General features: G+C 30.4%; 1 protein-coding gene across 3 annotated transcripts in view; it reads right to left on the reverse strand.

The window, feature by feature from the left end:
• The window catches only part of CDH10 (cadherin 10), a 286,197-nt gene that overhangs the window by 19,596 nt on the left and 242,191 nt on the right, over positions 1 to 24,410 (reverse strand). The window contains exons 1-4 of one of the 3 annotated variants that reach the window (XM_051969883.1): positions 12,834 to 12,910; positions 11,719 to 11,905; positions 10,688 to 10,941; positions 4,405 to 4,541 (exon numbers count right to left, since the gene is read on the reverse strand). In XM_051969883.1, coding sequence (XP_051825843.1) covers positions 4,405 to 4,541; positions 10,688 to 10,941; positions 11,719 to 11,724 — 397 coding nt within the window. In that variant the 5' untranslated portion in view covers positions 11,725 to 11,905; positions 12,834 to 12,910. Of the gene's footprint in view, positions 1 to 4,404; positions 4,542 to 10,687; positions 10,942 to 11,718; positions 12,359 to 12,833; positions 12,911 to 14,891; positions 15,080 to 24,410 lie in introns of those variants that run through there. The other 2 variants (XM_051969880.1, XM_051969881.1) reach the window with 2 other exon arrangements.

The following is a 24,410-nucleotide window of genomic DNA, read 5'->3' on the forward strand; positions in this document are numbered from 1 at the left end:
GGCTATACAACTTACTAAGTGGAACTTTAGGCAAATCATATTGAGTCTCTGAAACTCATTTGTAAAATGGGAAGGCATGGCTAGGTGACTTAGGATTGTAGATCTAAAAATGATAGAATTCAAAGGGCTGTCAAACTGTGCATACTTTTTGATCAGCAGGATCACTCATGGATCTGAGATCATAAAAGAGGGGGAAAGCATCCACATATGCAAAAATGTTTGTAGCACCTTTTTGTAGGCAAGGAATTGAAAACTGAATGGATGTCCATCAATTGAGGAATGGCTGAAGAAGTTATTGTATATGAACGTAATGGAATATTATTGTTCTATAAGAAATGATGAAAAGGATGATTTCAGAAAAAAACTTGAAAACATCTATATGAACTGCTGCTATTGCTGAGTGAAGCAAGAAGAACCAACAAAACAAGATTGTGTGATCAACTATGATATTCAGTTCTTTTCAGTAATTCAAAGATGCAAGGCAATTCCAACAAACTTGGGTGGAAAATGTCATCCACATTCAAAGAGAGAAATATGGAGAATATATTTCACCATATTTCTGAGAAGAGCTAAGTAAGTCTCTCATAGTTGATCATCACAGAAATTTATTGTTACCGTGAACAGTAACACTTCACTCAGCATCAAATCATATGAGTCTCTCCAGTCTTTTATGAAATCAGCCTACTCATCATTTCTTATAAAAACAATAATATTCCATTACATTTATATGACATAACTTATTCAGCCATTTCACAATTGATGGACATCCATTAAATTTCAAATTCCTTGCCACTACAAACATTTTTGCACTTGTGGGTCCTTTTCTTTATGATTTCTTTGAGATATAGACCCAGTAGTGGCAGTGATAGATCAAAGGATATATATAGTTTTGTATCCCTTTGGGCATATTTCCAAATTGCTCCCCAGAATGGTTGAATCAATTCATAACTTCATCAATGATGCTTTGGTGTCCCAGATTTCCCACATCCCCTCCAACATTTATCACTATCTTTTCCTGTCATGTTAGATAATCTAATAGATATGAGGTGCTACATTCAAAGTCATTTTAATTTGCATTTCTTTATGCAATAGTGATTTAAAGAACTTTTTCATATTCCTATAAATGGCTTCAATTTCTTCATTTGTTAGAGTCACTTCCTAAAATTTCTATATAAGGGTAAGCATTCCATTGGCAGTATGTCTACTCTTCTTACTACAAAGAATTACAAGAGAATCAGAAGAATTTTTCCCATTTCCCCATAGACTTCATACCTAGGAGGATGCTTAGGGCAATGGATACAATATTTAGCATAGAGTCAGAAATACCTGTGTTTAAATCCCACTTCAGACATTTAAGCTATGACCTTAATTTCTACCTGCCTCAGTTTCTTCATTGTAAAATGGAGATAATAATAGCACCAACTTTACCGGAGTTGAGGTGAGGATCAAATAAAATAATACCTGTAAAATTGCATAGCATAAAATCTGACAGGGAGTAAGCACTTAATAAATGCTTGTTTCCCACATTCTTTATTTATGTGAAACTGGAACTTAAAGTAGTTTCAGTCTTTTGTCATTAGAATCTTCAAACTGATAGGTAATTCAAAGAAATAAATACACCAAAAATTGTGACAAGACTCTTTTTATTAAGAATTCAGCATCTCAGTTTCCTCATGTCCAAAGTAAAAAGATCTGGAATAGATTGTCTCTAAACTCCTAAGTAGCTTCTCCATCCATTATATTTACTTCATACTTAACCAATATACTTCATATTTCTGTTGTTCCTTATAGTTTACTCAAAATAACTCTGAGAGAGGCTCTTAATTTGTGCTAGCAAAGTTCACTCAGTCATAATGCACAATTACAATTTTCAGCCTGGTCTCACCAAATGGTATTTTTAATAATGTTTCTAGAAAAGGCATACTCGTATTATTAACTTCATTTTAACAAAGAAGAAACCAATACTCAGGAAGTCACATAGCCAGGAAATGACAGAGGCAGATCTAGAGCTCAGATATTCTGTGTAAATCAGAATTCTTTCCTAACACTCTCACCATGTTGTCTGTGTAATAAGCCCTGCTACATTTGTACAAGGTACATGAAAAATGTTTCAAGGAAATAACGTTAGTACAGGTACAGAAACTAGTTAACTCTTTCTTTTTTGTCTTCCAAAATAGAAGAAAAGTAGGGGACTCATGGTTTTAACCCTTGCTTCGATGATCAGTATTAACATGGGAAACATTCCTTATGCTCTAGAAGCAACCTGGAGCTCTGTCTTCAGAGCTAATACCTTCAAAACATATTCTTTCAAAACAGTATTTTATGCAATATATTCTTTCTTCTTAGGCTGGAATTTATGATAAGTATGTGTGTCCATCAAAAAGATTCCCTTAAACTTACCCACCACCTTTAGAATTTACTGCAATGACAATAGTTAAATCTATCTTGGAAATATGTTGGGAGCTGCTAATTTGATTTTACAAAATATGTTAATTTGCTCCAGTCTCCAGGGTTAATTCAGTTATTATAACCAACCATAATTTTCAGCTTGGCCTTAACAAGTGATGCTTTTGTTGGGGAGGAAGGAAGTAGGGTTAAGCAACTTGCCCAGGGTCATATTTATATGACCCTGTAAGTGTCAAATGTTTGAAGTCATATTTGAACTCAGGTTCTCCTGACTTCAGACCAGTGCTGTAGCCACTGCACCACCTAGCTGCCCAAATGGCATTTTTTATAATATTTCTGAAAAAGGAAGCTGAGGATGAAACTCAGACATAGTTTATCAAATAGTTCCCTGGGTACAAGTACTTGTCATAGGCTGTAATGTGTTATTATGGAATGTGAGAAATTAACTCTTGTGCCTGTGGCAGGCATGGTGACACATTTAGTAGTAGTATATTTTTATGTGACACCCTTAGGGGCTTTAGAGAATGACACATTTACAATAAGCCAAAAAGCTGAAGGCCAAGTGAAAACAACCCCTGATGTGCTATTTCCTTCTCTCCTTTCCACTTAATATGCAATGTATCATAAGGCATAATAGGATCCTGATTACAGATACTTTGGCAGGTATGCATTCCAAACAGTTAATTTACAGATTGATTTAATGTCAGAAAAGAAAAAAAAAATGAGTTTGCTAGAGAAGTGGAGAGAGAGAGAGAGAGAGAGAAAGAGAGAGAGAAAAAAAGAGAGACAGACAGACAGAGAGGAAGAGAGAGAGAGAGAGAGAGAGAGAGAGAGAGAGAGAGAGAGAGAGAGAGAGAGAGGAAAAAAATGAAAAGGAAAAGAAAGAAATTACCATAGTTTTTTTTTTTTTCCCTTAACAAAGACCTAATTATTTCTGCTAGATTTCAAAGTTAATTTTCTTAAACTCTCTCAAATAGAAAATGCAGTTAATAGCCCTTTTGAAGCAGAGGAAGACAGAATCAAATTTAGTGTATAAAATGACATGATTCAAGAGTGGTCAGAGTGGAAGACCTAACCTAGCTTGCTCTCACTGGGAACATTCAACTTAGCAGGAGATGGCAACAAAAACAGTCTCCTTAAAAAGAAAAAAAATTAAATTTGATTTCAAAATAAATATCCTTTTACTTGTAGACAGAATAGATTTATCCATTTAAAACTATAGTCTCAGAGCTTAGAAGCCATTTGGCTATGACATGACAGTGATGTTGCTCCCCATTTTGGAAGAGGTAGAAGAGATGTTTAAATCAATTTTAATTGATCTAAAACACAATTTAGTAGCCAAGTCTGGGAAGAAGCTCATTTTCTTTTGATGGTCAACTATTTTGTTCAAACTCTTCCTTTACTTTCCTAAAAATTTGACCTTGATAATTTTTTTTTGATTCATTTGTGCTCCCTTAATCCTGTCTTCCTAGGACCTGATTTTTTTTTTCCACTTTATTCTAGATCATTACTATCTCTCCTTGAAAGGAAGGACAACATCTTCCCTAAACAGCTCTTATTAGAAAAATATGGGAGGTAGGGTGGGAGAAAGGATTATTAAGGGGGAAAAAATGATCTTATGTTAGTACAGATTCATTTAAAAAAATATCACAGATAGAAAGGTCTTCTAAGGTCTTTTTTCAGATGAAGAAAATGTGGTTCAAAGTGATTGGTGATTAATTGACAAGGGAAGAATATGAATTCAATTCTTTTGTCACTAAATCCAACATTCATTTTGCTGTAATTTGCTTACTTGGAATATAACTCTCTAAAGAATCATCCATAATATTGCATTTATACACACATACAGAATATATATACACACACATATATGTGAATTTTTATATTCTTATGCATAATTACTTTAAAACACACATATTGATTCATTTCTGAAAGAAATCTTTAACATTATGACTACCACCCACTCCCAATAAAAGTCATATAAGTAAGTAGTCTTACTGATCTCAGCTGCTATAACACTAAGATTGTGCCATTGAGATATTTCACGATCAAGTGGCTTTGATGTATAAATTGATCCATTTCCAGAATGTATATTAAAAATCCTGTCAAGATCAGTATGACGATCCAAGGAAAACCTGAGCATAACAGGCAAAGAAAAAAGATTGGAAGAAAGAAATAACAGTACATAGCTATGCATACACTACCAGGAAATTACAGTTAGATAGATAGAGAGATAGAGAGATAAGATAGATAGCTGCATTATCTACATAAAATATGCATGTATACATATGTATACACACATAACATACAAACATATATGATTTATTATCATATACTTCAATATAAATAAAAACTACATTCCTCGGTCATTTTATATTTTCTGTTTTGAAATATGCTTTGCATAATTTAACATACTTCTATCATCATCAACATAGTAGAAATTCACTTGATGTATGCTATGAAACAAAATCTTAATTCGTCAAACTAGGTCATGAGATTAGTTCTATAAGGACCAAAAATCTTGCCTCAAATGTGTAACAATTTAGAAAAATATATTAACGGTTAAAAGCCTGGAATTTTGCTGGTATGATATCATGTCTTGATATGAATAACAACTTAGTGATCTCAAAATGTTAATCATTATAGATTTATTTGGCTAAGGAGAAGAACGAAATCTAAATAATGCAGTGACTATGAAGCTAGAAACAAAAATATATAAAATCAAGTTGTAAAAAACTATAAAAAACAAAAATAAAGCTTCAAAGTTTCTGTAAAATAAATACTGATAAAACATCAGAAAGCTGATAGTAAATTAATTTTCATGTCAAGATAGTGTATATCAAAAACTAGCTTATCCATAAGGTTATGCAAATAAAATAATTCATATTATCCTCTGACCTGTTTAACTGGCATTATACACTTAATCTATCTAAATAGTTCCTGGGTTTGCATCACTATGCTATCTAGAAACTTGCAGATGTTGTTGTTTGAATTTCAAATACTCAGAAACATCCCCCTATACTACTTAAAGTTTATACACAAGGGAAAAAAAAATCCACTTAAACTAGATCAGATGCAATCTTTAGTCCTTAAAGTACCTAGGAGACACTTTTACCTTGCCCAGATTTTTGTTTTTTTGCTGTTGTTCAATGAAAATACATAAAATAAATGTATAAAATCTTCCATTTGTCTGTCCAAAAGAAAAAAAAAATACTTGTAGAAATATTGCACTTTAAAAAAGAGTCACATATGAAATACCTTATCTTTTTGAAAATTTTTTTGCTATAACTGGTTGATAATGACATCTTTTGAGTGATGTGTTATTGAAGACATTAAGAAAAACTGTCGTACTAAGATGACAAAATTCTGTTTATATGTCTTTTAATATTTAATTATTGTTTTTTTTTAAAGTTTTGACAGGGTTAATTTTTTGCAATTTTGACCAAATAGACTGAATAACCTGAAAAATCTCACATAAATGAAGCTACCTCTACCATTATGATTGATTTTCTGTACAAATTCTATTTTCCAAACAAACTGAAATATTCTGCATTCTCTGGACCTCATTTTTAAAAAAAGATTTTCTCTTTCTACCTTCTACTCCTTTGCTCCTATTGTTTCTTTATCTTGCAATGTCTGCTTTTCCTTCTCTACCTATCAAAATCCAGTTTTCCCTTCAAGTTTCAGATCAAAAATTTCATCTTCCAAAAAATGTTCCCCAATTGAATTAGTCAGAAGTGATCACTCTCCTCTGCTGAATTCCTGAAAATTTAAATAAGTATAGCTGGAGTTATATGTGTATTAGTATATATTTTATCTACTAGATTATAAGTTTCTTAAGGTGGAAGCCTAGGACCATGCCTTAACTATCCTGTATTCCTAGCCAAATTCACTTAGCACTTTGCTTACCAAAGTTAATAAAGGTTTTTCTAAGCAATTAGAACAAAATAAAGTCTTATATCTATATTCTCTTAAATACAATATTTCTTATTTCTTATAGAAATGACCATTGTCATTCTTCTAAGTAAAATAGTAGGCAGTATCTGAAATGGTTTTTTTTAAACCATTGTCTTTCCCTTCAGTAAATCTGCATTCTATGCTGAATTCTTAATGACCTTCAGTTAAAGAACAATGATAAAACAGCTGAAGATGAATAATGTGATGATGTGTGTTTTGTATTGAAAGCTTTTTGTTCTAGTTAAACAAAGATGATAGAACTGTGTGTGTGTTTAATCGTCTTCATTCAATACTTGAAAAATGTCAGCAAACTTTAAGGCACAGGATTTATTTATTTTGAAAGCACAAATTTAAAAACCTACAGAATATCATTATCATGGAGAAGTGTTATTCCATGGAGTCATTTTAAAATATCCTTGGCATAATTGGTATTTTAAAGCAAGAATACAAGCAAAGCTAAGACTTTTAGTTTCTTTGATGCTTATTTAGATTCTTTTATTTACTATCAAACCATTATCACCCAAAAAGACAATTATTTTTCTGCATAGAACAAATTAGATTTAAGTTTCTCAGTTAGTATATAACCAAAGTGCATAATCAATATTTGTGTAGAAATTTCTGCAACTAAAAAAGTCAATTTTATTTCAATAAGTCAAATGGCATGTGTTCAATAAAGAAGTTTTCCATGTTAGGTGTGGTTAGTAGAAGAATTGATCCCTGAGGCAAGCAGGCAGAAGACTCTGATATAGATGACTTTAGTTACTTGGTCCCACCCTCTAAAGGTAATCCAATCAAAACTCTAAGTTCTGTCAAGACTAAATTTTTCTAGTAAAATTAGAAACTAGAAACTAGGCTAAACCAATAAACAAACAAACTAGAAAGGAGGCTAAATTTTCCCAGTAAAAAAATTTATGGCTTTGCTGCTACCTTCCTTTGAGTCAGCCTACCATTGCACTCTACCTTGTGGTATCTTTCCTCTTTCTCTTCCTTTATGCCATGTGGTATCTCCCCTAACTCCACTATACTCAACCCCACTTCTCCTCCAGACAGCTAACTGATTCTTTTAAAGGTCATAACTTTCTTTCAGTATTTAGCCTGCAGCTAAGAGTATGCCTGAATCTCATGGGGTGCTCCCTTTCTACTGAGTATTAGTGAGTTCCATTAAGGAAATTGTCTTTCATATGGTTTCCCTCTTTATTTGATATTTACCATTCCCAATATCTATTTCATCCCTTCTGTGCAGCTGTCCAATACTATAATCTGTAAAGGGAAGTCTCACCTACTTTAGAAAGATGGATTAAGTTCATGCGTCATTCCTTATATTAATGGAATCATAAAAATGTTCTGTAAAATAAATGTCCTTTTAATTGCAAATCTTATTTTAAAGACTATTCATAATTATCTTTAGGAGAAATTTTTGACAAAGAGTTCTGTTTTTATAGTAAAGATAAAATTATCCAGAAGAGGAAATTATATTTTTTAAAAATAATTACTAATATGTATAGTCTTCAAGGCCATAGTGTATGCACTTCTGTCCACTTGGTGGCAGTGTAATCAAACCAAAAATTAAAAAATACTGTTAAAAAAAAAGTATATAAGAGCATAATGGAAAAATGTCTGAATTTAAAATTTTGGACACAGTTTCTACTTTTAGCTTAGGTATATTATCTTGTGCATCTGTTGGCAGATCATTTTATCTCTCTGAAGGTCTGATTTCTCATCTGTAAAATGATATAATGATAATTGCATTATCTGCTCCTTGGGTTGCTTTAAGAAATTTTGTCATTATTGTGAATAGTGGCCTTGAAAAACCAGAACTAGAGTACATATTATACATCATCCTGTTTTTTATATATAAAGGAAATATATCAACTACAATTTTAACCTTAACCTGAAAATGTATTTATTAAGATTTATTTTAAAAAAATTATGCTTCATTTATATATGACCATAGGTAGTTTGTTAAAAATATTATCCAATGCTTTCAATGACTTTAAATCATTCTATTGTTCAAAGACCCATCTTTTCAGTATATGTGTTTTCTGATGATGCCCTAGTGTTGCAAATCTTGTAGCCTCAAAATCTCTTAGGAATAAAAGTTGTAGTTCATTCAAAGGAAGATAGTGGTATTTATTCTTGATGGATTCAGGAAGATTGCATCTCATTTCCAATGATGACCAACATACAAGGAATGGCAAAACACATGGATTTTTAGAAAAGGGGGTGTTGTGATAAGAACCCGAAATAGTAAAGTTTCACTAGTACTAATGAATTTTATAACACATATACATACATATAGAAGTATATAAATATATCCATATATAAATACATACATGTATATGTTTATAGAAAAAAGTCTACATTATGTTAGTTGAATTTTGTATGGAAGACATATGAAAGACATCAAAAAGAATTATACAGTTTGAGAAGGCATAAGTGAGAGTACTGATGAAGAAAATAACCACATATAAGAGATCACAGATCTATTGAAATATGTTTATATGGCATCAATAATTTAAATTTGATCAATAAGAACAAAACACATTATCTCTCTGGGTCATGAGCTCTGGAAAATCCATACAAATAGGAGCAGTTTAAAATATGGGCCTGGTAATAACAATTATACATACACACACACACACACACAACACACACACACACACACACATATATATGCGCCAAGTAAAGTTCAGAGTGTCTCATGACTAGGTTGGACACAAATGCTCATGTTTTCAATCACAGCAACTCTCAATTTAGCCTCTTTAAATCATTAATAAACTTATGTGGGTAAAGAGAACACCCTGTAAAATTAAAATTTAATGAAATATTGAAAGATGTAAAAGTACTAGATATTATGGTCCTCATATAAAGGAAAAATAGAGGAACATGGGAAACCAAAAATTTAGTATTTTGATGAAAGCAGCTGATCAATTAGGCTTGATCAATTGTTTGCCTTAATTCATCAATTGTATAAGTCATTGTCAAGAATGAAGCCAAAACTGCACACAACTTATAAGCATTCAAGGTGACCGATTTTAAATTTGCATTTTTTTCTTTTTTGCTGAAGTTGTTTTAAAATTATAAACAGCTGAGGGAAAACAGCATTGGTTTTGCTCTTTCAGCAATTAAACCAAATTTTTTAAAAATAAATTTCTCATTCCTTTTAGGGGACAGGACATTAACACAGTGTCAAACCAGATTGCTACACACTGGGAATTAAATGTGTGATGATTGTTAATATTTCTCTCAACCCCTCCTACCTGCATCCCTAAATAACAATTTAAAAAAAATTAAATGAAACACAAAGGGGATATAATTAGATGCCTTAACATGGACAATAAATAAGTGGTACCCTAGCAAAATAACAGTAATTCTAACATTATATGTATATTTATTGAACTCATCCATGTTGCACATGATTTTTGATTTCCATAGCAAATAGAATTTTGTACAATTTTCTGTGTCTATAGGAAAATATCTCAAATAGAAGCCAAATACACACTTGGGGGGAATTAAATAGGACATTTTTCATTGCTTTGCTAGATCTGTCAAGAATTTTATTTTAGAGTAAGAAAGAATCTCAGAAATCAATCTATATACCAAACCTCTCATTTTACAGATGAGGAAACTAAATCCCAGAGAAGTTAAATATATTGCCTGGGGTCACACAGTAAGTTAGTGCTAAACCCAAACATAGTTATGGTTCAGGATGAATCACAGGTGCTATGATTAATAGTAGTTTTCCAATTTCATGATCTTTCTGCTTCTTTGCACAGTTACTCTTTGCTGTTATTTAATCTGGCCTTAATTTAGAATTTCATTGGTGCAAGAAAATCTAGGTGAAAAAATTCCCTTTATAAATGTAGATAGGTTACCACAATTTCCAACTTTTAATCTTAAAAAATTGCCTACTACACTGAAAATTTAATTAACTTGCTCTGGGTCACACATCTAGTGTGTATCAGCTATAGAGCTTATAGTGAGGTTTTCCTAATTCTGAGACTGCATCTCTGAATATCTGAAAATCTACTATTTATTTTCTTCATATTATACTTTATTACAAACCATTAATTAATATTGGTGTGCTTAAAAGTGTTAAAGTTCTATTAAATTTGAATAAAATTTAATTATTATTATTTTTTTTTTTTGCTTTAAAAAAAAAATAAAGTAAGGATATACTTGTTTTCCTTTTTTTGCTCTAATATGGACTAGGCATTTCTTCCAAGAGATTATATATTATATGAAAGTTGCTGAGTAGAATGTCAGAAGGTTCATCAACAATACTAAAAATTTTAGGTGAGAATTCAAAATATGATGTAATTACCTAATAGGGCTAGAAGCAGAATCTGGATCTCTTGCCATCACAGTACCAATGATGGTACCCACTTCAATATCTTCATGGACTTCAAATAGGTAAGAAGATCTACTGAAAACAGGGGGCTCATCCACATCTTCTACAGATATTTTCACAATGGTAGTATCTTTAAAAGGTCCAAGGTAATAGAAACGTGGATCCACATGAGTGTTTTCTGCCTCAACTTTCAGAGTGTAAAGTCTTCTGCTTTCATAGTCAAGAGGCTGTAGAGAGCAAAGAAAAAGAAATATTTATCCTCTTCCTCTTAGTCAAATGATGATTTTTAAATCCATGCATAGGATTAAGTTTGCATTGATAATATTTATTGACTCCTGAAACTGAATAAAGAAATAACATGTTCAGTTAATATGCATTTACTTGTATTATAGTTATAAAATAGTTATTACATAAAGAATTAATAAGCTTAATTTACAATATTTAAAAATAAAAATAAAGTTGCCTTTTTAAAAATTTTGGATCTTGTGTAAATGTTAAATGAACCTACTTCAATGAAAGATTATACCTCCCATTCAGAAAAGAATTCAGTCCAAATACAATATAGAGTTCAGGTTTCTTATGAAGTCTTTCTTTTTCTAATTTTTATATACAGTCAGCATGGTATAGTGGATAGGTGAGCCAAACACAGAACCAGGAAGACCTCAGTTCAAGTCTCCTTTCTATAATCTATTAGCTATGACAAAGTTACTTAATATACTACAAAAATCTGAATTTAAGAATAGCTTAAAATATCAAGCTATGTTAATTCATGTAACCCATTTTTAATCTATAGGCAAAGAAAATTGATTAAAATGTATTTCAAATTAAAATTAAAATAGCTCCATGTATTTTTTTCCATTTAAAAGTGCATTTATAAAGGAGAAATTATATAAAAAGATTTTTTTTTTTTTAGAGCACTGTATCAATTGATATCTAGTATAAATCTCTCAATATTCTGGGCAACCCTTTAAAACAAAAATTGGTTACAGGTTATGACAACTTACATTCATAATGGGAGTTTCTTCACCTAAACATTCTAACAAGGATCACACATTTAATTTTTATTCACGTTTTCTTTCTTTTTTTCTTTCTCTCTCTTCCTTTTTTTCTTCCTTTCTTCCTTCCTTCTTTCTTTTTTTCTTTTCTTGCAGCACTTTTTAAGAGTATTTAGTTGATTATTTATTTATTTTACTGAGGCAATTGAGGTTAAGAAAGAGAAAGAGAGAAAGGGAGAGGGAGGAAAAGAGGGAGAGAAAGACAAAGGGAAGAAGGGAGAGAGAATTTGTCTAAATTCTTTGGGTAGTCAGTAGAAACAAACTAGAGTAATCCAATGGTCAGTTTAAAGACATGCCTCCTTTTTTGATGACTAGGCAGTCTATTTAAACTTTGCTTAAATATTTGAACTAAAGGAGGATTTTACTACCCTGGGAACTTAATATCTAGCTTTCTTTCTACTAAATTTTAGCCTTAATTGTCTAAGGAGAATTATGGCTATCTGATGATGGCTTTTAGATTAAGATTATCAGATCACTTAGGATCCACCTTCAGAAGAAGGTAAGGTGAGGGATCTTTCCCAACAGACAACAGAAAGAATACTCCAGAAGAGAGATTTTCATTAGAGGAGTCATTTTCCATAAAATAATTTATAAGTTAATTTTTAAGTATTTTAGGAGAGTTGTACTAAAGAGAAAATTGAACAATCTTCAAAATTTCAGCTTGTATTGAGTCCTCATAATGAAAACTTCTTTTCTTTTATCATATCAAAACCAAAAATCTTCTAATTAATATAACTCTTGGATTCTTAGGATAATGAAGATTCTAAGTTTCAGGGTACTGTCTAGAACCAATGACTTTAACAGTACTTAAAAGTAAATATAGGTTAGTCTTTTTTCTACTGGCATTTCTTAGAAAAGAAAAACATGATCAAGAAAAATAGACAATGTTTAATACCCATTTCTTGTTAATTTTTATTATAGGAATGACTTAAGTGTATTATCTCTACTTAAAAAAAAAAAAAAAAAACCTAATTTTATTATGAGAGGATAACTCTAGGAACATTGGATAGTAAAGACTTGTCAATGACAAAATATAAAAAGATGGAAGATATTGTTATTTTTACCTCTGTAAATCCAAGTCCACTGTAAAAAGATGAAGATTCACTTTTGCTGTAATAAAAATGATTGAGTAGAGATTCTCAGGAGATTTTCTACTCGATTTCAAAGAGCAACAGTTTTTCTATCCATCCATATTACTTCAAAAACATCCCAATGGAAATAACAAAAAACAATGACTACGATGAAATTTATAATATTCTCTAAAATTCTTAATATAATTTTAGTATAAATTTTTCTATGTAAACAAGGCATTTTATTTTAATTGAGTACAGCAATTAAAACAGATTTTGTATAGATCTTTGTCTACTAAAATGCATGATTTTCTTTTCAATGTACATATTCATTATAGTGTACATATCATTCAGTGTACATATCCTGAGTAGATTTTACTCATCTTAATTCTACATTTAAAGAAAAAATTTTCTAAATGATCTAGTCTTTAATTCTTTAAGTTTGATCAAATAATTTGAAATATATGAAATATACCCATAATTTGTCTATTTTAATACAAACTTTTGATCATCCTTTTCTATGTCTATTTTACTTTTTGGTTTTCTCTGTGAGCATACACACACACACACACACGCACACACACACACACCATAGGAATGATGTGAACATCCTTTGCTTTACTTTAAAATTAAAAAAAAAAAAATTCTATAAATTCATCCATTTTATCAGGAAGTTCCCTGAAGGGTTGTGAAATATGAAATCTTTATTTAAAAAAAAAGAATGAATGAATGAAAAAGAAAGAAAATATATCAATAATGAACTTTATAAAATCATTGAGGAAAATCATCATCAACTTTTAGCTCAATACATTTTAAATGAGATCTCTTCATTTGTTAAATACGTCTTAAGTGGGAGAAGAAAACACCATAAATTGTGATTTTTCTTATTTAACAATAAAATTATTTGTTAGGAATAAAATTATATTTTAAATATAAAATTTATAATTGAATTTTTAAAATGCTCCCATGGTTCTGTTCAATTTGAAAAGGCTAAGGCATTTTGTGACATATCATGTAAACAACATGTAAATTTCCAGAAAGTATTTTAAAAATAATATTTTAAAGGTCATATCATAATTAAAGAATTTATTGAAATAAAAAGGGAAACTCTCATTTTGACATTCTTTGACTATTACAAGTAAAAATAATAGCTAATTATTTGTATCCAATAAATCGAAAGGCCTACCCAGAGTTACACTTGAATCAGTGTTGATTTCATTAGATTATATTCCCTCTCTCTCTGATATATCCATACTTCTGTTCTCACAGTTTTTGACCAGATCTTTTCTTTGACTTATTAAAAATGCATTTTTGAATGCTAAGAGTGCTGATTTAGAATAATACTTAATACTCTATTCTAAGAAGACATATTTCCCTTTGTAGCATCTTAGTTTGAAGCTATAGGCCTGATTCAGTTTAAATGGGTTCAATTGAATTTAAATTCAATTAACATTTATTAAGTGTTCATTATTTGCAAGGCATTTGATAACATCTTTATGGACTTGAAGATCATAGTGACTAAAACATTTAATCCATATCACATAAGAAATTAAAATAATTACATTTTTCTTCAATTTTTGCTATCAATCTGATGTTATTACTAATTATTATTTCATACATTATGAAATGTGTTCTATTTCCTCATGATTCCCTTAGTTGTGATATTGCATTCTTTTTTTTTGTCCATTTAGTTATATTCACTTAAGAAAAAAATTCTATCAGTTTAGGCATGTGTCACTGTGTGTCTATTACAAATCTACATTATATGAGCCAATAGCATGAAAATAGAAGGGGACTCAATTATTTTTACTACTTTATAAAATGTTTTAGATTTTTTATTTTATGAGTATATCCTTGGATCAAAACTATTTTTTAAAAAACCCCATTGACTCTGTTTTTCCTGAATTGTGCAACATATAAATTGAATTTAACATCAAAATGACCTATTCTCATTACAGCCCTTTGAGTTTAAAGCTTCCATAGGCATTGAATGAATTTTATGTCCTACTCCCTTAAACTATCAGACATTTGATTGATATTGAATATGTGCACCTTTCTCACAGTAAGGATGCCTTCCTGGGTGTCCTTCTGAGTGATGATGTCAAACATATCAGTTCCATCTCCGTCAATAATTCTATATTCTATTTCAGCATTTTTTCCAGTGTCAGCATCTGTTGCTTTTACACTGCCAATGGCTGTGCCAACTGGGGAAGATTCAGGAACACGAAGATGGATTGTGTCTGAAAATTAAAAGGAAAAAAAAAAAAACTAACTTTAGCAGAAGTTCACAAATATTGGGAAAATGTATAGTAATGATAATGATAATAATAATAATAATAATCTATCTGTCTATATATATTTATATCCTCTTATATAGAGACACAGAGAATACCAATCAGAGAAAGACATTGTTATATTCCAAATGTTCATTTGATGTTAACCATTAACTAATCATTCAACAGCTGTTAATCATTCATAACAAGTGCAATTCTATATTGATGTATGAGTTGGAGGAGGAAGAAAAAAATAAGAGAGCCTATGTGCTTTTTTTTTGAGGGGGGGCGGAGATGTGTTGTATACTTTTATGTCTTTCTGAATAATTTATATATCTGTTATGGGAGTTCTCATTTTTACTACATTCTCCTTTGGTGATCATGTCAGATCCATGGGTTAATAAATTCTCATCTTAGGTAGATGACTTATTTATCTATATATTGATCTCTAGTTTCTTTCCTGAGCTCAGATATTGTAAAGATTGTTAGTTTGCATGCATCTGAATAAAGAAGAAAGGAGAATCAGATTGCCTAAAAGAGAATTACAGAATTTGAGAACTGGAAGGCACTTCAGCAAGTATCTAAGATATTGTCGGTTGTTCAAGAGATAGCAAAACTTGTCAGAACTTTAAATCTCACTTTATAGATTTTTAGCTGTGTAACCATATACATTTGACAACTCATTTTCTGCTTTTTTTTTCTAAATTGGAGCTAATATTGCATGTAGTATCTCTCTCAAAGACAATATATGTAAAATATAGTTCACACATTAAAGTACTGTTTCACACAATTAAAAAAATCAGAACTTCAGCAATCATCTTGTTTAATACATATACAAAAACAATCCCTATTATCACAAGTTTTACTTCCCACTCATTGCTCTTGGTTCAGTCCTCTAACTACAAATAATAACTCTTGTCTCTCTTCCACTAAACAATCATTCAGATATTTAGATTTAGATATCTGGTATCATTTCTTCCCTTTCTTGATACAGGGAGTTCAGAGATAATCATAGCATCTTTCCCAGGCACTAATAGTCTAAAAGAAGAACCTACAGCACTGTTTCACTGTTATTTAATTTACCAAGATTTGCAAAGCTAATATATATCAGAGGCAAGATGGGAAACAACCTACTTTCTGTTCATTGCACCATGATGTTTTTCAGAAAATTGCAGTTATTTCCTACCCAACTTTAACCAGTTCTTAAGTCTAAAGCCAAAATACCTGTCATTTTCCTGGTTTAATCATCATTGTTCCTTATTAAAAACTTATAAGGTACGTTACATTAAGGTAATTCATCAAATAATACCACCATGACTAGAAAAGTTCCAGATTGGAAATGATAAGATAGAAATCCTAATTTCATATTTTGACTATTATTAAATATGTGACTTTGGACAAGTGAATCAATATTTCTTTAACTCAGTTTTCTGACTTATAAAATGAGTATAATCTGCATAATAATATATATGATAATAATAAATAATTACCTATATCATAAGATTTTAGAAGAAACATTTTATAAACCTAAAAATACTATAGAAATGTGAATAGCTATTATAGTCAATGGAGTTTGAAATATTCATTTTGACCCCAGATATTACATGGAGAAAAATGTTCTTACCTTTTTTTCTTTAAACTCTTAGAAATAACATATAAAACCAATATTTAATGGAATTTTGCTGTAACTAAATGAGAAAATGACCCAATTTCCAAATGAGTCATAGAGGAAAATAGATATTTCCCAATCAATAATAATCTGTCACTTTTGGCATGTGGTTGTTTTTATTATTTCTTTTTTTTTTTCTAGAAAAATCATTGGCAGGTTCCCTTTTCTGATTCTATTGAAAAAAATACTGGAGGGGTGTTTGTTCATCTTGAAAAATCTCAATCGAATAACTCTAATTTTCTTTTAAAAGAATTAATTTTTCCCCCAATTCCTTTAGCATGTATCATTCTATAAACTTTTCTGCTGGGATTTCCACTGGGGATATGTCCTACTTTTTATTTTCAGTTTAGGGATTTTGTAATTACTTAATTTGAATTCTTAGAAGTATAACTGGGTTGAAAAAATCTGACTGCAGTTAAATTGCCATTAAAATAATGTTCAGAGATCCATAATACTGTATTATTAAGTTTTATTACTTTTTTCCTCCTTCATTAAAGATCTACTTTACTTCCCCACTCTTATGTGGAAATGAACATGGTTTGCCACAAATAAGGTCAATAGGATGAGAATTCTGTAAGTGCAGAAGTGTGGTGATACATATTTAATGATTGACTCTCTGGGGGGAAAAATTGGATACATGACTTTTTTTCTTTTTCTTTTTTTAATTGGTTTAGTATTTTGTTTTCCCATGGTTACATGTAAAAATAATTTTTACATTTATTTCTAAAGCTTTGATTTCCAAATTGTCTTCTTTCCTCCTTTCCCATTCACCTGCCCACTGAGAAGGCAAGTAATTGTGTATATGTTATATGAACAGAGGCATACAAAACATTTCCATATTAGTCATCTTGTAAAAGAAAGCATGAAATTGGGCAAGCAACTAAAAAAGCTAAAAACAGAACAAATTAAAAACTCCCAATTAAATACTTATTTAAAATTCAAAGGAGAGATTTATAAAATTGAAACTAAGAAAACTATTGACCTAATTAATAAAAGAGCTGGTTTTATGAAAATCTCAACAAAATAGATAAATCTTTGGTTAAACTCATCAGAAAAAGGAAAGGGAAAAAAAACCAAATAATCAGCATCAAAAATGAAAGATGAACTTATTACCAATGAAAAAAAAAATTAAAGCAATAATTGCAAGTTATTTTGCCCAATTGCATGTCAGCAAGTATGACAATCTAATCAACATGGATCAATATATATGAAAATATAAATTGCCCAGATAAATGAAAGAGGAAACAAATCACTTAAATAGTCCCATTTTTTTTTCAAAAAAGAAATTGAACACGCTATCAATGAACTCCCTAAGAAAAAAATCTCCATGGCCTGATGGACTTGCAAGTGAATTTTACCAAACATTTAAAGGACAATTAATTCTGATAATATGTAAACTATTCGGAAAAATAGATAAAGGAGTCCTGCCAAATTCCTTCTATGACACAAATATAGTACTGATACTTAAACCAAGAAGAGGCAAAACAGAGAAAAAAATTACAGACCAATCTGACTGATGAATATTGATGCAAATTTTTAAAATCAAATATTAGCAAAAACATTATAGCAACTTATAAGCAGGACAGTACACTATGACCAAGTGGGATTTATACCAGGAATGCAGGGCTACTTCATTATTGGGAAATTACTGTCATAATCTACCATATCAATAAAAAAAAAAAAAACAATCATATGATAATCTCAATAGATGAAGAAAAAACTTTTGACAAAAAAATAGTACTCCTAGAGAGAACATAAGTTTAAAGGGAACTTTCATTAAAATAATAATCAGTATCTGTCTAAAATCAACAACAAGCATTATTGTAATTGAGAGAAGCTGGACAATAAGAAGAGGAGTGAAACAAGGATACCCATTATCATCACTATTATTCAGCATTTTACTAGAAATATTAGCTTTAGCAATAAAAAAAAATAAATAAAGGAATCAGAATAAGCCAAGAGGAAATAGAACTATCATTCTTTGCAGATGATGTGATAATATACTTAGAGAATCCTAGAAAATCATCCAAAAACCTACTGGAAACAATAGCTTAAATCATCTATAGTCAAATGAAAAAATGCTCTAAATCATTCGAGTAGAGAAATACAAATTAAAACAACTCTGAGATACCACCTCACACCTCTTAGATTGGCTAAGAGAACAGGAAAAGATAATGATAAGTATTGGCGGGGCCATGGGAAAACTGGGACACTAAGGTATAGTTTGGTAGAGTTGTGAAAATATACAACCATTCTGAAGAGCAATTTGGATCTCTGCTCAAAGTGCTATAAAATTGTGCATATCCTGTGATCCAGCAGTGCCAGTACTGAGTCTGTATGCCAAAGAAATCATAAAGGAGAGAAAAGGACCTACATGTGCAAAAATGTTTGTAGCAACTCTTTTTGTGGTAGCAAAGAATTGGAAAATGAATAGTTGCCCATCAATTGGGGAATGGCTGAATAAGTTTTGATATATGAAGGTAATGGAATATCATTCTATAAAAAATGATGAACAAACTAGAACAAGCCTTTTAGTAAGACAAAAATTCTACCATCAATCCATTAATGTCTCATTTTTTCCCCTCATTCCCTCCAATCTGTCATCATCTTTTTTTTTTTGTCCCATTAACCAATCCAATATGTCTGAAATAGTTGCTCAAAATTATTTTAATTTTTGCTTCTTCAATTAGTTAGAGCATTTTACAGATGGCTAGAGATAGCTTTGATTACTTCTGAAAACTGCTCATATTTTTTCATCATTTGCCAATTGGGGAATAGCTCTTATTTTTATAAATTTGACTCAATTTCCTATTTATAGATGTCCCCAAGTCTTAGTGAATCTTTAAGATGGGAAACTTTATAAAATCCTTTACATACAAAAATTAAAAGATGAATTATTTAGACATCATTTAAAGTTTTTAAAATTTAAATTCAGCATAAATCCTGTTTTATTCTATATATTATTTCACATTGGTTTTTGAACTTTGTATAAAATTTTATCAGAAACTTCAGAGACTGAAAAGATTATATTCATAATCCTATATATCATCCAAATAATGAGATTCTTTTCAATATACAACAGTACGACATGACCTCACAAGAAAAAATTCTAAGAGAAATAAAATAGTTGATTAAGAAGGCCAAATAAGACATTCTCTACTGATTTTTAGTCTGAGAAACATTTTCAATGCATAATGATAGTGTAGTTTATCTTATGAAAGTTATTTAAGATTCACAAAACACATAAGTATAAATGAAATATAAATGCAGTTTCAAATAATGATTTTGTTGTTGATGTCTCTTTTTGGAGGGAGAGAGGCAGTTTCAGTTCGAAAAGGACCTCCAAAATACAACCCTAACAGTGGGTACTTTTTGACATTAAATACTTCTGAAATTATAAAAGCTTAAAACCTCATGAAAAATTTGAGGGACATTGTAGATAAAAAGGCAGAATGACAGGAGAGAGGAAGGGAGGAAGGATAGGAGAGAGAAAAAGAAAGAGAGAGAGAAAAAGAGAGAGAAAACTGATGGTCTATGTATACATGCATTTCATAGTCTTGATAAAAAAAATTATGGTCTTGATTTTTGTTCATATAGATTTTCAGCTTGAGCTCTTTTGAATACTAATAATCTCAACTGGACACTCTATAGTTTTCTGCTTTTGACCCAATAGACACAATGTCATTAATAAGGAAAACATCTAGAGGGGCTCACTATGTAACATTTTTCTATTTTGATTGCACTGAATATACTTGATGATCTTGGTTAATAACTCCAGCAATTTCATATTTCCCTGTTTTATTTCATATGTGATATTAATAAAAAAAAATCAGTCTGCTATGTCATGTTATCTTGTAAAATATTTGGTCTTCTTTTACATCATACTTCTCATATTATTTTTTCTTTTTTATTAGGAGAAGCAATTGGGATTAAGTGATTTGCCCAAGGTCATACAGCTAGTAAGGCTGCATTTGAACTCAGGTCTTCCTAACTTTAGGGCTGGTTCTCCATTGACTATGCCATCTAACTGTCACCTTGTGATTTTTTTTTTAAGAGAAATAATTTTGGTGGTTATTAAATCCTAAACAGATTTTTAAAGGTTTTTTTAAAAACAAAAATCATTATATTTCTGTTGTAACTATTTCATCAATAACTAAGGAGATCTAAGCCATATGCTCTATTTCCAAAGCAGTTGCTATCATGAAAGGATGGCATCTTTCCTAAAGTTGGAGGTGAAAGTTTTTGGAGCAACCAAATTAGAGAGGATATATGTGCAGAATTCAACATATTTTACTTCTGGCAATTGTAAAAACCAAAGTTACCTTAAAACAAGTTGGGATAATATTATTTGAGAGAAAAAAGACCAGTCATGAAAAAGCTTATTCATCTTACCTTACTGATAAAAAGGGAACAGGGATTTTTTTTTTAACATCATTTCTTTCTTTGTCTTGATAATACACTTTCCTAGGGGAATGTTAGTTGAAATGTGCCTGAAGATTTTAATATATGCAAATGGAATTGGCTATACCTTTAGGATTCCTAATCAAGGGAAAGCTGATTCTAATAAAAATTAGCACTTAGTAAATTAAATCTACCTCTGCAATAGATAAATATTATGGAACTGTCCCAAAAATAGTAATTCACTGAGTATATATTTGACATGCCTGTGTATATCTTCTAGAACAATTAGCAAGCATATTTCAACTCTACACTCTCCTTTATCCTGAAATTCTTTGCTCTTCTGGGCAAATCTCAACCTTGGATTATTCCCATGAAGCTGGACAATATCAAGAAATTTCTGACTAGATCTATGACATATATATTTTTTTAATCCCAAATGGTAACTTTTATACCACAACAACTATCCCAAATATCTTATCCTTCTCAATCATCTTATGGAAATTCCTAAGGAACTTGCACTTTAATAAAAACATTAAAGCCATTCCCAGAGATTTATTTCTTCTCTCCTTTTTATCCTCTCACAATAGTCATTTCCCTTTTCATATAATCATATTCTTCTTTCATATCTGTCTCATATGAAGAAATAGTCCTTCTCTCTGACTAGTAAAAATACCTCAAAATGCACCCTTCATCCCTTTCTCTTATGTCTTTTCTGATAACATTATATTCTTTAGCTTCAATAATCTCTAATATTCCTTTTAAATTACTTTCTATGAGCTAGCCCAATTCCAGAATGCCTGCAAACAAATCCATGCCTCCTCCATTCTTAAGAACAAACAGAAACAATACAAATCTCAATTTAATGAATCCTTCTTACTACATATATCATATATCTTTTTTCCTTTTCATGCTTAAAATCTCTAAGAAAATTATTACAATCTGTCCTATACTCACCTACCAAAATGATTTTCCTAAAGTGAAGGTCTTACCATATAACCATTTTCACTTTCTCTACTCAAAACACTCCAGTGGTGCCCTATTACTTTTATATAATAAAATATAATCAAATATAAAGGTATTTAGGATTTTTTAAAACTTATCATCTTCCTTCCTTCATACTCTTACTTTACTCCCACATTTTACAATCCAGTAAAGGAGTTTACTTGCTCCTTGCACCCAATACTCAGTATGCTATCTCCATGTCTTTCTAATCGGGTATTTTTCCCATCTGGAATATGCTCCATCCAATTCTATTGCTGTCTTCCCCTGAAATTACCTTACATTTACACTATACATATCTTGTACATAAATAGGTTTTCTCATGTTGTCTCCCTGTTAGAATGCAGGTTTCTTTAAGGCAATTACAATGATTTTTTTTTCTTACTTTTTTTTTAATCTTCAGTGATTAGCACTGTAGGTTCTGGCACATAGTAAGCGCTTAGTCAATCCTTGGTCAGACTAGATTTTTCTCTGGAATACTCAATCTATTTGAAAGACAATTACAATACAGGATAATGGATAGCTGAAGCCTTTTGACTTCTATTACTTTATAAAATTAATTTGTCAACTAAGATATTCAAGAGGATATCTGAATTTTTTTTATATTATAAATGGAATGAAGTTTGTGTGTTTTAGACAAAACTTCTACATAATTTTAGTTCATTCTTTTTTAAAAAATTGAGGAACAATATTAATTAAGTTTAATTATTGAGCAAGTATACTGAAATAATTTGTATGAAATGATTTACAAATGAAATCAGGTATTATTAATTTTAAATGTCAAAACAACATTATATAATGTGTCTATTTATTTTCACTGGATATACATTGAACTGAATAGTTTCAATAGTTGGTTCCTGTGATATTATGCATATGACAAATTTTCAAGTTATGATATTTTATCTAGAACATATATTTGTATTCTCAAGGTACTATTTCATATACTAAATTGAGAATAGCCTGAAGGGGATTGGTTTTGTACAGGGCAGCTATATAAATAAACAAGATCCTTTTGGGGCATTCAGAATGATTGACAACAACTGAGGGTCTTCTGTTCCGTAGGGAGGTAAGTCTGGTGGCGGACCCCAAGGGAATAGAAAAACCAGGATAGCGGGGGAAGCAAACAGAGGTCCAAAAACAAGGAAGAATGTGAAGGATTATCCATCATGCACATACCTGAATTTTTTTTGACTAATAGCAAAAATAACTTAATAAATGAAATGATTTGAGACATATTTTGTAGTTCATGTACTCCAGAATGCCTTTTGATCTTGCCTTTTGTTGTGTATAGTAAATTTAAAAATTTATGAATAAGGTAACGAGATAATATGTTGAATTAATAAGAATATTACTAAATCCTAGGTAAATTTTATATTTCCCCTTATTGGTTAAATTTGTAAGCTTTTGGTTACAAAGCAATATATTATAAAGGATATTCTATTTGAATTTTCTTTTATTATCGATTTCCATTAATTTATTATAATTTGGGGTATTAATTATAATAAATAATTTGTCATGAAAGTAGCAAGGGTTAAATGATTAAAGGTACAAAGAAGAGGTTATCACTTAAATCACAAAATTTATTTAGACCTAAAAATTACAACAGCTTTTCTTTAAGCAAGCTAATTCTGATATAATTTTAGAAATTATAGTTAATTAAGAGAAACTTACTCAGTTCTCAAGTGTACAAAATAGTAAGTTTCTAAAGTAAAGTGCTACAAGACCAACAGGGGAAGAAATTATATAAAATAAATTTGCTTATCAAGACATCACTTTGTGTTCATCATGGCTAGTCCTAAGTTACCCTATGAAACCTCTGGTGCTTTATTGGGTGAACTTCATACTTTATTTATGAGATTTTTCTCCCATGCAATGCCATATTCTTTCATACCCATGGAAGAAGCACTCTCAAATTATTGCTTCTGTTCCAGAGGAAAATCAAATAATAGACTGATTCACACAAAAAGTATTTCTGAGTTATTGCATTACCCTTATTATTCACAGAAAGATATCTAGAGACTTAAATAATCCTGGATTTAAAAAAAAAAAAACCACTGGTAAAATTGAAATGTTACAAAATAATAAATATTTTGCTCCCATAAAAAATATAGAACAAAAATTATGGATGTAATATATATTTATGGAAGATCTACACTATTCTCATCAACTTTGGGATTAAATTACAATCATTATCAGAGGTCTATGAATATAGCAACTGTCTATATATTA

This window comes from Antechinus flavipes, chromosome 1 (genome assembly GCF_016432865.1).
Source record: "Antechinus flavipes isolate AdamAnt ecotype Samford, QLD, Australia chromosome 1, AdamAnt_v2, whole genome shotgun sequence".
Lineage (NCBI taxonomy): Eukaryota > Metazoa > Chordata > Mammalia > Dasyuromorphia > Dasyuridae > Antechinus > Antechinus flavipes.